Consider the following 16,946-nt stretch of genomic DNA (forward strand, 5'->3'; position numbering starts at 1 on the left):
TGAGCGATACAGATTCTCAGCTGAGGGAATGTGATATAACTGCAAACCTGTTGATCTCAACCGCTGAAAGAAGCCGTGTAGTTACACTATCACACCTATATGCATCATGTTGCCATGGGAACCTGACATGTATTCAGCTGGTGATGCAGAAATCACATAAATGCTATTTTATATTTGGTCCATTTGCGCTGCCGGTGCTGCAGCTGATAGAACACAGATTAGAAAAATGATTATTCTACTGGGGTTTAGTACAGAGACGTTCAATCAGTTACATTAATTTCACCTTCAGTTGGCCAAAAATGAAAGTGATATCCAGCGTTATGGGACAGTGTCAGACCTAAATGCACTTCAGTACAAGATCATGTTTAAATATATGAGGTGTGACTTTAATGTGCAGCTGTCAGTTAGAAATAAGCGGCTGCACTGATTGGTAAAATAAAAACATTAACACACGTTTCCTACCAGCGTTCCTCTCTTGCATTATTTGTAGAAACAGCACTGTTTCCATCATCATCATTTTTTATATTCCTCATTGTTCTCCATTACAACAACCTGTTGACTGAAGCATCTGCACACAGTCGTTTCATTTTCTGCGGATGAAGAGTCGCAGGACGAGCTGAACGCCTCCTTTTATGTGAACTCACACAGAGTTTGGAGCAGGAAGCCTGAGTTATGATGACACAGATGTCGATGCTTTTCATGATGAGAATGATTCCGCTGCAGGTTTCCGTATGATGGAGAAGTTTGGCCTGGTGGAGAAGGAGTACAGCACCATACCCGGAGTTTCTCTGGAGCCCGGTTCATTCAACAGCTTCCCCTGTTACAGGTTACACCGGGATGCTCTGGTGTCACAGCCCACCAAGTGAGTGAATCTAAAAACGCAGCACATGCTAGAAAGATCTGTGCACAAGATCATTTCCCAGATTTTCCTTTGGCAGGTAGTGAAATTATGCATCATAGCATCATGTTGGACCAGATTACTGTGCTTAAATAAGCCTCTATTAACTCGCCTCCTGCTCTCTGTTATAGCTGAATACACAATTTAGCTGTTCTCAATGATGTATTTTTCCTTTTCTATATCAGAACACTGTAATCAAGTCAAACAGTAATCTCAGAGCAGCCAAGAAACCACCAATCAAACGACTTCCTGTTTATATTCTTGGCTGACAGCGTAAGTGCAGCTCAGCTTGTCCGTCACGATTAGCCGAGCTGGAGGTGACAGTTTGTTCAGGGATGTTTTTATTCGCTCAGGTGTCACAAGGATGGAGATCTCGTCTGCAGGAGACGGCTGAGAACAAATTGCATAAATAAATAAAGACGGTTCGATCAAAAGAATCATCATCACAGACACATTCATTCATTAATCACTTTGTAATCAAAGATATATGCAGTGGACTTATTTTGGTAGAAGACACCAAGACACAAAACAACAGAAAAAGTAATGACTGCTCACTACTCAGAATTTGCCCCATGCCTTAAAAAGAAGAATCTGTACGTTAGCAGCGTGTCTGCAAAACACACGTACATTCACTGTATTTGAATGGTGACGCTATAGTGTGTCTATTGTGAGAAACAGAACATGTTCTGCTGTTTAATGCTGAATGAGCAGGAAAAAAATCTGGACATTTAATAATGTATCTATAGTAAAAAAAAAACAAAACAGGTACAATAAAATATAAATAAAAGCATTAATAAAATAACAGAAAATGTAGCGGCAGCTCATTACCTGGCATTTGTTCTGTAATTGAAAAAAGGAAATTGTCTATAAATTTATGTTAACCTGCTGTTAACAAAAAAAAAGAAGAAAAAGACATCAATTAAAAATTATGCAATGTTAGTAAAATGATGCGCCTACAGTGATAATAGTACAGATAAAATAAATGCAAACAAATTTGAAAAAAGGCAGAACAACTGGTTTGTATTAACTTAGATATACGGTGTCTTTTACAAAATACTGATCTAAAATAAAGGGGAATACTTTTAAATCACTACATTTTTCCAAGTTTGCAAATCCATGACAGTCTCTCCCAACAAAGGCATGACAACAATTAAAATCAATATAGTTACAGTTTTACGTCAAAAATGGAAATACATGGAAATACACTTGGAAATTGCATATTGTGAACAATTTCTGTTAAAATATGCAGTCAAACAGTTGTTAATACACAGATATGTCTGAATATGCAGCACACATGATCATTTCTTCTCCACTGCATATCTTATTATTGTTAAAGACACACTTTATAAAAACAAACACAGCACATGCTTTCTTCATTCTTCCAACCATTTATTTTTAGCCTCCTGTTTATCCGTCTATGTTTGCTTGCTATGTGGCTGTCCCGTCCTCTCCTGCTCATGATTAACAGTCAGTGGTCAGCGGGACAATGTCCAAGCAGAGAACTTTGAATTATCAGCCAGCAGCACACAGGCTTTTGAACTGTTCAGCAATCATGCCAATGAAAACATCTAAACTTTCTGGCTAATAGAGAAACATTAAAGCTAACGTGCCTGAATCTTTGCTTTGATTATCTTTTGGCATAAAGGGATTTAAGCGTCAGTCATCACATCTGGGGCATGTTACACTTACTACCTTGAACAACGTTTGGCTCCAGTGCTAACCGTGGGGATTTTGAAGGCTGTGGAATTGCAGCAATACGTCAATAATAATACTAGCAATTATTGTGATTACTATAATTTCATGCAGCCATGTATTACAAAAACAAACCTCGAGCCAAATTATAGATGGTCTGGGTAGATTCTCAGTCATCCAGGTCATGTTAGACTTAAGTGCTTTAGTAGAAGACACCTGAACAACTGTTTACACAGAGGAAGAGGTCTACGACTCCACTCATCAGGCACTTACGATGCAGTCCTGAGATTCCTCCTCGGGCAGTTTCACAGCTACTCACGGCGTTAATCATCGGAGTCGTGAGCGGGTCATGAACAGCGTAATTTGGTCTGTAAATAAATACCTGGAAGACCTCATCAGTCGGTCAGAACTCAGGATGAGGGGTGAATGACTAAACAAAGATGAAGTCCAAGAAAAATGACAAATGTCTAAAAAAAAAAAAAGTTGTAATAACATTTTATCAAGCGTTTCCATTTAAAAAGCACAAACATAGATGCATGCATCGATTACCACTTACTGTATATGTCGGCGTTTAATTTTCTGTAGCAGCAACGGAACCGACTCTCTCTGCAACTTACTTCTAGTGTAATAAATAATTATCAGTAGCAGTAATTCAGCTTGTCCAAGCTGACCACAGCAACACAGACGCCACCGCAAAACCATCCGGCTATGATTAATTCTCTGCTTTCCAATTATAGATATACACTGTTGAGCCTACTGCATACAGTATATTTTTTGAATTCCATTTAATTTTAATTTTCGTAGCTCACGCAGGAAACCGAAATAGGAACTATCATAGTGCTCAGTGTGATTAGACCGAGCCCAGTTGGTCATTAATAAAATGCAAGTAGAAAGCGTTTCAGGTCAGGTTTCATTATGAGTTTGCTTTGTGTGTTTTTAAGAGGGTATAATTTTCCAGATTTAGACCATGACCGCGAGTGATTCACAGGCAGTACAGAGTTAAGAGATGCTTGAAAGAAATGACTGAAAAAGAACCAATGCTTCCAGGTGCAGGTTAGAAGCCCTCATGCTTATCTTGCACCGCACTATAGGAAGCATGTTCAAGTATAAAATGACCCTGTGAAAAAAAGAGTTCACATTAAAGGTGTCAGGAAGTTCAAATAATGCGGTAAATGTCAGCTTTCAGGAGCACACCGATCAGAAGAAAATGGGTTTTGTGGAGGGGGTCCTGAACTAATAAAGGCTCCACTGAAGACCTGAATAAGAGGCAGCGTGAGATAAATAAGGACTTCTTTGTACTGTGACTCATGCAAAGTTATTCCAGCGGTGTTCCAGATTAAAAATACGGAGCTGAAATGAGCATAATGGGCCCCGTTAACTTTAGCTTCCTGTTCTGTGATTGTTCGGCTCGTGAAAAAAAGACATTGTCGAGCGCTCTGAAAAGTTGAAGATTTAAACCTGAAGTGCTCGAAGGCAACGATACAAAAAAGAAAGAAAAGAAAAAGAAAGAAAAGGCAAGACTCTGTGATCAAAAAGAGGCTGACACTCAAAGTCAGTCTGAGGCAGATGAAAGCACCCTAAAAGCATTCACAACAGCTGAAAAGAGACAATGGCACTTTTAAAAGACACCTAGTGGATACATGCCTTCAGGGCACAACTAAAACTCAGCGTCTGAGTGTGTATCTGCTCTCCACCTTTCTCGTGAACCGTTCATTTGACCTAGTTCACACTCGGCGGCTGTGTTGTCGGGGACCCGAGGAAGTGCAGTGCCGAGTTTGAAGCCGTTTGGATGAGCGGTTTTCAGACAGCCGGCTACAAGTTGTTTTCTGTTGCAACTTCAGAACGATATCGACAGCAGGCTGCCTGCAGCCGAAGTTGACCAAGTTGTTGGACATCGTTATCAAAGGCGTTAGATTTTAGATTTTTGTCAGAAATCAGAGTTTGACTACTGACAGCCTGCATAAGTTTAGGGAAAGAAAGACAAACAGACGGACCAAGCCTCCTTCATGTTCGGTGCAATAATCCAGAATATCTGCAGAAGAAATTGCAAGTGGGCTGCAGGGTGGCGCAGTTGGTAGCACTGTTGCCTCACAGCAAGAAGGTTGCTGGTTCGCATCCCGATGGGGGCACCAGGATCTTTCTGCGTGGAGTCTCCATGTTCTCCCCGTGTAGCGTGGGTTCTCTCCGGGTTCTTCGGCTTCCTCCCACAGTCCAAAAACATGTTGAGGTTAATTGGTGATTGTAAATTGTCTGTAGGTGTGAATGTGAGTGTGCTTGGTTGTCTGTCTCTAAGTGTAGCCCTGTGATAGACTGGTTACCTGTCCAGGGTGTCCCCGACCTTTGCCCTAAGTCGGCTGGGATAGACTCCAGCCCCCCACGACCCTGGTGAGGATTAAGGTGTAGAGATGATGGATGGATGGATGGAAATTGCAAGTACTGATCAACTGACTGCAGCTGACCTGATAGACCCAAACTGTTTCTCCCAGTAGTATCTTCTATTTTAATCTGGCATCAGTCTGGGGATGTCATCTGGTTCAGACATGGATACTCAGACAACAGTAGTATCAACTTCTCCGCCATTTAGCTGTTATACGGTATTTGTACGAGTAGATTGTGACGTCTGGTCGGTGTGGTTTTGTCCCGCCTCTCATCACTGTGATTGGACAGCTGGGTACAAAGCAGCAGTGATGAGTTCAGTGTTTTACCTAAAGTTTAGCGCTTCTTTGACTTTCAGTGACCAGATAAAAAAACAGAACGTGTGCAATGCTCAGTATGCAACAGACACGCAGCGCTTCATCTAGCTGGTAGCTTTTTACTGTTGTGTAAATATGCTGTGCTGCCGTTGCAAGCAATTTAAAAAACATGTTGGATTCGGGAAAAACACTTGATAAGCAAATATTGCTGAGTGCAGGTGGAGTCAAGGGAAGCAGCAGCTCCTCTTATAATGAACCAGCATTTGAATGGACCAAGACTTCAACACAAACCTGCAAATTGGTGTATAGATTAATCAGTATATCTGAATGCTTCATTATTTTTCAGCGTTTATGTGGATTTTTTTAAACTTCTCTCTAATACATGCTTGTGTGTTTTCCTGCTGTTTTTTCATATGAACCAGGTACCTCCACCCTGAAGGGTTACCCTCCGACTACACCATTTCTATGATGCTCCGTCTGCTTCCTGAGACCCCGCAGGAACCCTTTGCATTGTGGGAAATCCTCAAGAAGGACAACGAGCCGTTGGTGGGGCTAATCCTCGACAGTGAGTTTGAAATCACTTACATTTGTGAATCTTCACCTTCGTTCATTTGTCTCACCTGCACTTTCAAACGCCCTCGAACAGCAGATGTGTGCTGCAGCTTTCTTCGAGAGAGTTCAGGATGCAGCTGATTTTAGAAGTGAAGCTGCAGAGATATCGCTAATTACAGCCGGGGGTGCTACATTAAGTGCATTTTTGATACACTGTTCTGTGTGTATCTTTAAAAAACAGCATCTTTATCTTCCATTTCAACCTCAGTGGTTATTAAAGCTCTGATTTAAAGGAGCTCTTCTGGTTTTTAACCCTTTCTGAATGGAGAAGAGAGCCATAACCACAAAACCACAGCTGTTGATCCTGCAATGGCTTAGACTTTATACCTGAAGATCCCAGTTGGTCCAGTTTTTAAGTAAAAACAGATGGAAAGATGATAATAAAGTAGCAGCTGCAGTTCTTTATATTAAGTGTTTGTGTTGGACTGTGATAAGCGATATCACAGAACCACAGCACATGAGCTGAACTCAGCCCAGGTGTCAACCTTCAGAGGTTTTTTTCGGACATCATCGAGTTGGAGGAGACCCCTGACCCGCTGCAGAGAGCGTATTACCATCTGGCCTTGATGATTTTGGGGTCCCCATGGAGTCGCTGCAGGACGCTGCAGGGGAAAAACAATTTGTCAGCTCCGGTTTCCCAGATGATGCTGCTACTTAGTAAGAAAAGGAGTGCAAATATCGAATACTAATTTGTGTTTGACTTACAAAGTATATCTGGTTACTCTTTTGACTGGCATATCAAAAAAAAAAAAAAAAACAAATCTATTACTTTGATCCAAAATCTTTAAATAAGCTTAAAAGTAGTGTTTCAGAAAGAAACTATTCAGCATTCTTACTTGATAATTAACCATAAAGTACAACTGAACCAAAGTGTCCAAGTCAACCAGATCAAAGAGTTTCAGCAGAAGGCTTCGCTTTCTGGTTCACCTTTTATCAAAGAGGATTCTTCAGTTCCGGCTTATTGAGAGTCCCGGGTTTGCATCGTCACCCTAAAATCAACGACTAAACTAACGGCCCATTCAAGTGCTAAGAAAGCACTTACAAATCTGTGGTTTTCCCAACTGGGCCTTGATTAAGTGAGCAAACAGATCCGGAAAAAAAACAGCGTAGTGTCACACAGAGGAGAAAAGAAGAACAGGCGGAACAAATGTGTCATCAAGAAAAACTTAGAAGGATTTTCTCCACAGACAACATACTAGTGCACGTCGGACTCAGCAACACCTGGAAACAAAAACTGGTCAATCTAAGCTGACAGATGTTCTATATGCAATTCAGTGTAACAAGGAGTGCACAGACCTGTATATAGAGGAGACTGATGAGAAAAGTTTGTACCTTATCAGTTCTAAATATGATCTTTATTTCCTGTGCACTACATGCTTGTTGCGAACATTGTGCAGCTCAAGTATTGATATGAGTTTAATAGCAGGAGACCGAAATGTGTCCAAGTCAAGTTTGTACTGCATGTGAACATCAATCAGCTCTCCTCTCCCTCACCACCAGCTCTGTCTCCCCACAGACTCGGGAAAGACGTTGACGTTCTTCAACTATGACTACAAAGGAGACTTCCAGACCGTCACCTTTGAAGGAACGGAAATAAAAAAAATCTTCCACGGCAGCTTCCATAAGGTTAGTGTTTAAAATCAGTGGGCTGAAAATGATTGAATTGGTAATAATAATACCGTTATTTATGTAGAACTTTTAAAAGTAAGGGTTTACAGAGTACTTTGACTGACGCAGGAACAGCAAGATATCCAGATGGCAGCATTATGCTAGTAAAGCCAAACAAAGCAAAGCGACACTGAGGTGAAACTAAGATGAAGGTAAAACTAGAAGAGACTGATGCAAAAATACAAATTGAAATCTGTCAACGGTAATAAACACAAATAAATGCAATTAAAGCTAAATAATTAGTAAAAGGGGGCCATGTAAAAGCAAGTCCAACAAAATGACCTTGATTTATGTGGAGTCGTCATTCTGAGAGTCTAATCTACTCGGGCAGGTCATTCCAAAGCCGACGGGGCCCTGATGGCAAAAGCACCATCACTTTCAGATTTAAGCCTCCACTTTGGAACAGCCTGAAGGGCCCCAACTGAGGATCAAGGCTGCGAGCTGCCTCGTTTGGGGCCAGCATTTCTGCTATGTTGCTTGGGGCCAGACCCAGACGTGCTTTAACAGTGATCAGTGAAATCTTGAAACCAGTTCTACATCGAACAGGCAGCCAGTGGAGAGAAGCCAGAAGTGAGGTGATGGGATGTCGTTTGCTAAAACCAGTAAGAGGCTGAGCTGCTGCATTCTGAACTGGGAATGTTGCGATTTGTAGTTCAGTTTTAATCATAAACAAAACCGTTGCCTGGTAGGGACACGAGCGAGGACTTATTCTACATTTCTTGGCGATGACAGACTGACAGACAGATAATGTCACTGGATAGCAATGACAACACTTTGCTGGCTGGAGTTACACAAATGTGTGAGAATTTTGTGCTGCTTGTCAAGAAGTAGGATTTATTGAAAGAATGCACCCCCCGAGATGAAGCATCTTATTTTCAGGGGAGTCTTAAAAATGCACTTAGAAAACACGTGCTAACACGACACTGGGTAATGTTCAATACAAATTCAAAAATGCAGACAGCTTACTCATCATATCCCACCCACAACCCCAGACCACAGCGATGGTAAAAAAAAATAAAATAAAATCAGCTGCAATGACCCAGATAATACATTAATTACATCAACATAAGGATGACCTGAACCAGTTTTGTGATTATTTGTAGCAAAATATTGAAATTAAAAGCTTGAACAGTTTGCTTTAAGATGAGAAAAAAAGATAACCTGAAGCAGTGGAAAGAGGTAATGATAATTATTATTCCAACCAGAAGGCGCTCTGTATTAAAATGACCTGCTTTTGACCTCAAGGGACGAAGTAAAAGGGATGCAATAACAGGTAAAATAAACATATTTTAAAAATTAACCAGACCCAAATAAACTGCTGTCTAGATTTAGGCTGCAACCAATTCAGTGATCATGCACAAGACAATATTAAGTTGTATACAGACACCCAAGACAAATCTACATAAGGAACTGAAAACGCCATTGAGGAGCCGATAGGATCAGAAGTGTTTTGATTGACAGTATCAACATAATCAATGATATTTACTGAGAAGTTCGTCTTTTTACAGCTTGGAATGTTAACTGAGAAACAATGTTTCCAAAGTCAAAGATATTTAAATAAAACAACTCTCTCAATGGATGACCATCATCAAAAATAATGTTTGAATCAAATCGGTATGACCAACTGTACACCGCCGTGCAGGACTTTTTCATTTGTCCTTATAAAACCAGTTTTGAACCAAGTTAAAACTGGACACTGAATTTGTCATTTGTCTAAGGTGGAGGTGTAAATCACAGTGTCATCAGCGTAAAGATGAACAAAACAATTTGAGCATCTTTGACACAATTTTTTACAATCAGGAAAGAAGAAGATGTCTTAAGGTGGAGCCTTGTGAAACACCTTTTTAAATAGTCCTCTTGAAAGACAATACATGACATCTATTATGAAGGATGAAGGAATTAAACCAAAGAAGCATCTTGAGTTAAACCAATAGAATATAAATAGGTTTAGTTCATTAACATTAGAACCACTTCACTGTTATTGATGTTATTATCCCACAGTGCTCGCATGTGTAAGTTTACTTCACATTTTAGATGGACAGAGACAAACCCTTCAATAGAAATGTTCGGTGGCACAGATAAATATTCCGATTTACTGGGCTGAAACATAGAGTAGAGTGGGATAGCAGGAAGCTTGGTAGCAAAAACTGAGAAACTTCTACTGTGTTTTGGTGTTTTTTTCAAATTTCAAGCCTGTTGAGTGCTTTTCAGTGGCTTTCTATTCGTCTCTCAGCAATGTTGTGTGGAGCGAATGTTCACGTGAAGGTAACCCTCCTCCCTCCTCTATATCTGCCTCGCACTCTCCACCGCTTTTTCAACACCCATTTTATTTTATTTTTTAAACCAGTGGAGCGTGCAGAGTGGGAGTGAAACTGCAGATTTCATCACACTTTAAGAAATCTCTGTGGCCTCCAATGATAAAGTCATAGTATTATTTTTTTTTTTCATTATTCTTGGCATGTTTAGATGAAATAAATAAAATGGTTTAATAATAATAAGCACAGTCCTTTTGGCCAAATTTACATAAAAGTTAAAAGTCCAGCAAATCGTATTTCATGTGTCCACAGTTAAGACCAGGTTTTGATTGCTGTAAACGGTATCTACATACACATTTGTAAAGGCAGCATCTGTGGTTGTTGTTTTAGCTCCTGTCTTTTTTCTTTTTTTCTTTACTTTTCCCTGATGACCTTAGATTAGTCCACCAGAGACAATATTGTTTGTCCTCCCAACTGATTTTCTGACAAAGACATTTCACATTTACCTCAATCACTGGGATTACGCCGGAATGTTTTTATGTAAATGATGTTGTATCAAATTATTCCGACCGAATGGAAATGGCAAATTCTGATGACATCCCTCCAACAGAAGACAATTTTCTGCTCACTTGAGAGGAGAAAGTATTTTGAGAAAAAAGAAAATTATGGAATAAATAGTGATGCAAATGCCTCCACTGAATAAATAATGACATTGATTTGGCCTCAACAGGCCCAGTAAATGACTAATTCACATTGCAAAACACTTTGGCACAGAATATCAGCATTAGCCGACATGAAATAAAAATAACAACCTGCTGAATAATAAATAGTCCTTTTGTCTTCATGTACTTTGAATAAGCTCCACCATTCAGGAGCTGTATTTTCTTCAACATGGCTGATGGAAATGGAAATTTGCATGTATTGTTTTATTAAATTCGAAGAGACTGGCTGTACAAATGGAGTGAACTCGAAAATTAATACAGTTCAAGCAGAGTCTTTACAGACAGTTTTTCTGTTGTTGTTTAGTTTCTCTACTCGGACTCTCTGAGGATTTCGGCTGAAAACAATCCAGCAGCAGCCCACTAACTCTCTGTCTGTCTTTCTTTATCTCAATTCTCAAAATGTCAACGAGGAGCTGCCCATCATTCTCGGTTCCTTTTTGTTCTCTCCATCGGTTTTTTTGTCTTTCTTTTGGAGAACATGACAATGTTCAAAGAGGGAACAGATGCAGAGGACTGGCTGACCAGAGGAAGCGTTCGTCTCCGTTTAGACAGGCTGACAAGCGAATAAGAGGAGCGTGCGTGGGCATGTGTGTCCTTTTATGAAGGGATTACCATATGAAGACACCTCGCGTGAAAAGCAGGAATACCCAGCAGGATCTGTCACTGCTCAGTGAAGCACCAACACACAAACAGAAAACAGGTGAAGGAGAGCGGACCAAGAAAAAGATATGACAGCGAGACACAAAGAGAAACGTAGACAGAAGAACACAGCGAGACAACAGAGAGACATGTAGACTTAAAAAAGAAGGAGTGAAAGTTATCTTCAGCATAACTCACGTATTGCTCAGAGCCATGTTATCCTCCAGACGTGTGTGGACGCTGTTTTTGTGCCTCAGTGAATGATTAAGTGGTTCACATTAAAAAACGCTACTGGTAGTACTTAAAGCTGTCCTTGTGCGCCGTAAAAATTTACACTTAGGAAACTCTCTTCTGTACTTTTGTAGCTTTCTCCCTCCCGGTAATGCACAATAGCTCACAGAGTGTCAGACAAATTTCTCTGTTAATTCATTCGTCCATAAATAATTACTATGAAGTCATGAATGTTGGTAGCCTTCGAATGTTCGCAAGATGAAGAAGTGATAATGGAAAAGCAAAAGAGATTAAAAAACCAGTTGTTAGAACACATTTAATACGACTGAAGTCTTGTTTGTTATGTGGCGGATGAACTAATTCGATGGTTTGATCTGTTTTCTTGACAATGAAGTTGTATAGAAGCAAAAATGTCACACGGCCTGCTGGGAATTTTCTTGCACCAGAGTTTTTTCATGCTCTTAATTTTTCAAGCTTTTCAAAATGTGTCTCAGAGGAGTTTGTATTCAACTGCAAGCTTGTTATGATGGGACAAGGAGCTTGCTCATCCAGGGTTTCACCGTATTTCCTTCCTTAAGAGGATTTAAACTGTGGCATTATAGTAACAGGATATACTGATCAATAAAAGATCAATACTGTACACGAGGGAGGACCAGGCATGACTGCATTTTTGAAGAGTCCCGTATTTGAGCATGTACATATTATAACCTGATTTTGGAAACCTGCATAAGCCCTTATCTCAGTTTTGAAAACAAAATTATGCAAACTGGAGTATTCTAAAGAAAGCTGGGAAACTGTTGCATGTGTACTTTTGGGCTGAAGACACTTATAAAGTGACTCCATAGACTGTATAGAAGAAATGGACGTAACCTTCAGGGGTAAAATTTTAGGTCAATACAGAAGTACCTTAAACCTGCAGTCTTTCTAGTCGCCAGCAGGGGGCGACTCTCCAGGTTGCACAACAAATAAAACTGTATAGAAGTCTATGAGAAAACAACCCTGCATCTCACTCGATTTGTTACCTCGATAAACATTTTTCTCATGGCTTTATGGTCTCACTTGCTAATTTTAAGACTTTTTTAACACAACATGATGTTCACTTTGTAAATTATTGTCCTCTTTAGAATAAAATAGACAACATTGCCATGCGTAGTGTCCTCCAGTCACCCAGTTAACAGATGCCACACTTATACGGTAATATTCTCTGTACTCTGAGTCACTGAACTCCATTTTCCATCAGCCGTGTCTGCGTATCTTCATCTACCTTCCTTGTTTTAGGTGGTGGCAGCAACAGTTTGACTTTGGTTTCATCTCCCATTGCCGACAACATGATGTTGACATTTCATAGTGCTAAACCTGCTATAAGCTACAGTGACCTCATTTCCAAAGCCACAGTCAGATTAATTGATGGTTCGGCTGCCAGTTACAGGAATGTCAGATTAAATTGCCGGTTTGTGTTGCAAACCTCACAGGTGTCTGCACAAACAGTATGCAGTAATCAGTAACCAGAATACTAGTGTTTATCTTGTATACGAGGATGTGTATGAGCAGAACTGCTCTGTGGTTCATGTTAATACAACGTCCAGAATATGATCAAAATTGGGAAAGACACTATTTGATGCAGTCATTTTTTATATTTTTTATCACAAGAGCAGTTACCTTTTTTCATATTCTAATGCTTGCCGCCATTCTTTCAGAAACCATATTAAAAAAATGTTTATGTCAAGTCATTCAGTGTGAAGAAAACATAAAGTTAGACCACCTTTCATAGTTTCCCATCCTGTTGATGAGGCTTTGTTTTGACATTTATATCCAGTGAAGATAACATTGATGCTGGGTTTTTACTATCAAAGTGCCACAGAGTTGGTAAATTGGCGAGATCACGACAAAATTCTACGTGCAACATGGAAATGATAACGTAGGACCGTCAGTCATGTCGGAAAATAAGGTAATGTCTGAAACAAAAACCAATTCTGATAAAGACGAAGCAATGCAACGATTTACTGACAGACGAACACCAACAAATGAGGTGCTTTATATTAGGGAAAGATACTGTTGATGTTTAAGACAGCAGCAGCATTACAAAATACAAAGCTGTGATTGTTTATCTGTATATGAGAGGGAAGAAAATGGGACAGCGGGAGGATAATTTATCTTGTGCTGGCAGCGGTATTAGCTGTGGACGACTCCAACCAGCCATCTGACCTGCCAGGAACAGCACAATGCAAAAAGTATTATGCTAGTTGTATTTCTTATACTTCATCATCTTTTCTTGTTGACAGTAGTTTTGTTTTTCTTTTTTTTATGTGTGTGTGTTGGCCGATTAAACAATTCCCAAGTCTCAGTTTTGTCAGGGCTCTCTGATGTATTGCACATGGACGAAAGCACTTTTGTTATGTTAAAATTAGCTTTATTACAGCTCGTTTATGACAGTGTAAATGTGTGAATCCCATTCAAAATAGCAATCTGTTTAATTCTGCACTTTATCGGCACTAAATGCTGCCTTCACATACCGTAATAATGACTGAGTGAACCGTGCTAGTATTGTAAGTGGAAGTAGCTGATTTTGTCTGACTAGCTACGACGTGAGGTTGTGTAACGTTTGCATAACTTTTAGATCCATTTGTAGGTAAAACCACACTGTGATCAGACAACTAGTAAAACATCTGAGGTCTGTACTATGAAGCAGGATTTGGGGTTAGCCAGGTACCTTCAAGTTTAAACTTAGATTTTCAGTGTTGCGACAGTAGTTCACTTCTTACCAGGATACATCACCAACTGCACACCTAACCTGCTCATGTTTGATAAAACAGGTCAACACGTTTAAATATATCACAAATGAAATTGCACTGTTCCTTGTGAATCCTGTGGCGTTCTAATAGAGTTTTTAGAGACAATCTTGATTATAGGTGGAGGGAACTTCAGTCTTCCTTCTTTTATTGGTCGCTTTTTCCTTTGGAGTGCTGGAGATTTCAAAGCCGTTTCTCCCTTATATAAGCCTTAAATAGGGATGTTCAAAATCCTAACATAGAGAGTGATAGAGACTAAGATCTTGCACTTGTTAAAATTCTAAGATTTGCAGGTTACAGATTTACCTTTTCTAATTGTGTGCGACTAACGCCAATAGAATTGTAGCTAAAAAAAAAAATAAAAATAAGGCTGTAGTTTTCTCACATGGCATAAGAATACACCTAAATAATACATTCATTTAATGGAAATAAAATCATTGTGTTTGTGGTCAGATCTACTCATGCCTCAATCATGGGACAGTGATGTTATTAATTCACATATTCTTACACATTTGTGGTGAGAAATGTGCAGTACTGGACCTGTACATGTTTGTGATTGGTTATCAAGCATGCCAATTATTGCGGTGTGGCGCAATTATTGCTGCGATGACTAAATTTACATTGCATGGATACTTCTGTTCTTGCCGACACAGAAGGTGTAACACCAGTCCTATACTACATTTCTAGTCTGTAGTGGCCCTCCTGGAAGACTGTGTTCCACATATAAACCATAGGTCGTATGTACGTATTCAAAATATGCAAACTACTGCCCAACATGTGCACTATTACCCTTTTAGTGCAGTCGTCGTGTGCACAAAGTCTGAGCTGCATGCAGACATGTGTGGAGGGGTTTGCATGGACTCTTTTACATCACATGGACCCTTGTAGTCGCAGAATGTACAACACCAGCCTTAACAATTTAATAGCCAGCTTCATGTGCTTAGCTTTGACTGTGGTTTAGTGAAGCCAGAGAAGGAAAACATATTATGAACTTGAGTCATTGTACAAGCCTCTGGTGAGATATGGTGTAAGATTTAAGCCAAGCAAGCCTTATGAACGTCTTAGAAAGAAATGGAAAGTAATGGTTGGAGGGAAAAATACATTCAGAAAACTTCCATATGCATGTTTTGTTTTTATACAAAAATGATGTTTTTAGAGTTTGTGTCATGCAGAGCAATCCCATGAAACAATAGGGAGAATATTATACAGACTCAGAATGTGTCCACGTGTCACTCTAAAAGAGCCACAACAAAAGAAATGCTTCCAAATAAACACCATGTCTCTGCTGCCTGCTACTGTTGGCCGAGATATTCAGATTTCTTATGACTCAAGTGTTAGAATAGAAGAATGGTGCAATCATAAGTTTTCCAGAATAAACTTCCTCCAGCTTGAAAATGAGCCTGAGTCACTGCTGGAGTAAATGGAGGAACCATGAAGCCTGCAGGAGGGTGACTGGCCTCTTTAACACACACATATACACAAAAGCATGTACTTGTGTATACCTCAGACGTTCCAGTGCCTTATATTTATTTCTTAACTGCTAATGTAACCTTAACTGAAAATAGCAAATGCCACAATATTCTGGCGAAAACAACATGGAGGATTTTCGGCATGTTTTATATCACACAACACATATATGCATCGTACCCAGTGGAGTGTGCAGAGTGGAGGATGAGAACACAAAGTCATTATCAAGCAGCCATTCAGACGTCAGCCAAGGAGCTCCAACTCTACATTTGCTGCACCTTGTTGCTGCACACGTGCATTCATGCTCCTGTTACTTAAACTATATTTTAACTGAGCAAAATAGTTTTAGAAAAAAAAATCCCATAACGGTGAAACCTGCAGATGCTTAAAGTCCTTCATCAGGAAGCAGCTCTCTTTCCTCATTAACAGAGCGACCAGTTGAATTTCACAGTTCAGCGCTCTGGCAGTGGTTTTCTCTAAGGAGGCAGTTTCAGCTCACAAGCATCCAGCACTCTGACTGGACAGAGTCATTTGTGTGCGCAGATGCTTTTAGACTGTGTTTATTAAAAAAAAAACAAAAAAAAACACACACACAAAGAAACTCAGAGTCACTGTGATTTGTCAGTAAAGAGGCGGCCTATTGTTGAAACACACCGAGGAAGTCGAACGTTTTATGTCGTGGCTTATCGAGACGTGACACTTAAAATCATGCTGTAACTCTGTTTTATTGACTCCACCTATTCAGTTGTTTGTGTTTATGCCCAGTGATATATATACAGCGTTTAAGAGCAATAATGGTGGGCAATGCAGACTTAATGAGGATCGACTGTTGAAACAGATAACTTGCTGAAATAACCTAAGCAGCTGATTTGTTTCTCTTTAACCCTCTGAACCCCAAAACCCTCTGGGCATTTTTATTTTTTTTTCACAAGGTGTGTTTTTCTTGAAAATTGCCACCATTGTTCCATTTATCAGAGTTAGAAACAGCAAGAATTCTGAATATTTAACTTTTGGATGGTCTCTGAAATTGACGCGACTCTTTAAATTATCCAAATCTAAGCTTAATATCATGACATTTCATCAAACTAATTTTATTCTACATTTCTCATTCAGAAGATAAACTAAATTCACTCTTTGCCAAGAAACCACGAGTGATTCAGCTTTGACCCTTAGTCATGTAGCAAAAGTCCAGGTGAACTGCAGGCAGTGTATGTGCAAGGCAGAGAGGGGACGGAAAGACAGAAAAATAAACACGGTTAAGCAATAATATAAATGCAGCA

General features: G+C 39.7%; 1 protein-coding gene across 1 annotated transcript in view; it reads left to right on the forward strand.

Annotated features, from left to right (window-relative positions):
• col14a1a (collagen, type XIV, alpha 1a) overlaps positions 1 to 16,946 on the forward strand; it is a gene marked incomplete at its 3' end in the record, with an annotated part of 185,450 nt that overhangs the window by 122,310 nt on the left and 46,194 nt on the right. Inside the window, exons 31-33 of the mRNA XM_008292091.1 lie at positions 724 to 862; positions 5,706 to 5,848; positions 7,412 to 7,521. Coding sequence (XP_008290313.1) covers positions 724 to 862; positions 5,706 to 5,848; positions 7,412 to 7,521 — 392 coding nt within the window. The remainder of the gene's footprint in view (positions 1 to 723; positions 863 to 5,705; positions 5,849 to 7,411; positions 7,522 to 16,946) is intronic.

This window comes from Stegastes partitus, unplaced genomic scaffold (genome assembly GCF_000690725.1).
Source record: "Stegastes partitus isolate 25-593 unplaced genomic scaffold, Stegastes_partitus-1.0.2 Scaffold784, whole genome shotgun sequence".
NCBI lineage: Eukaryota > Metazoa > Chordata > Actinopteri > Pomacentridae > Stegastes > Stegastes partitus.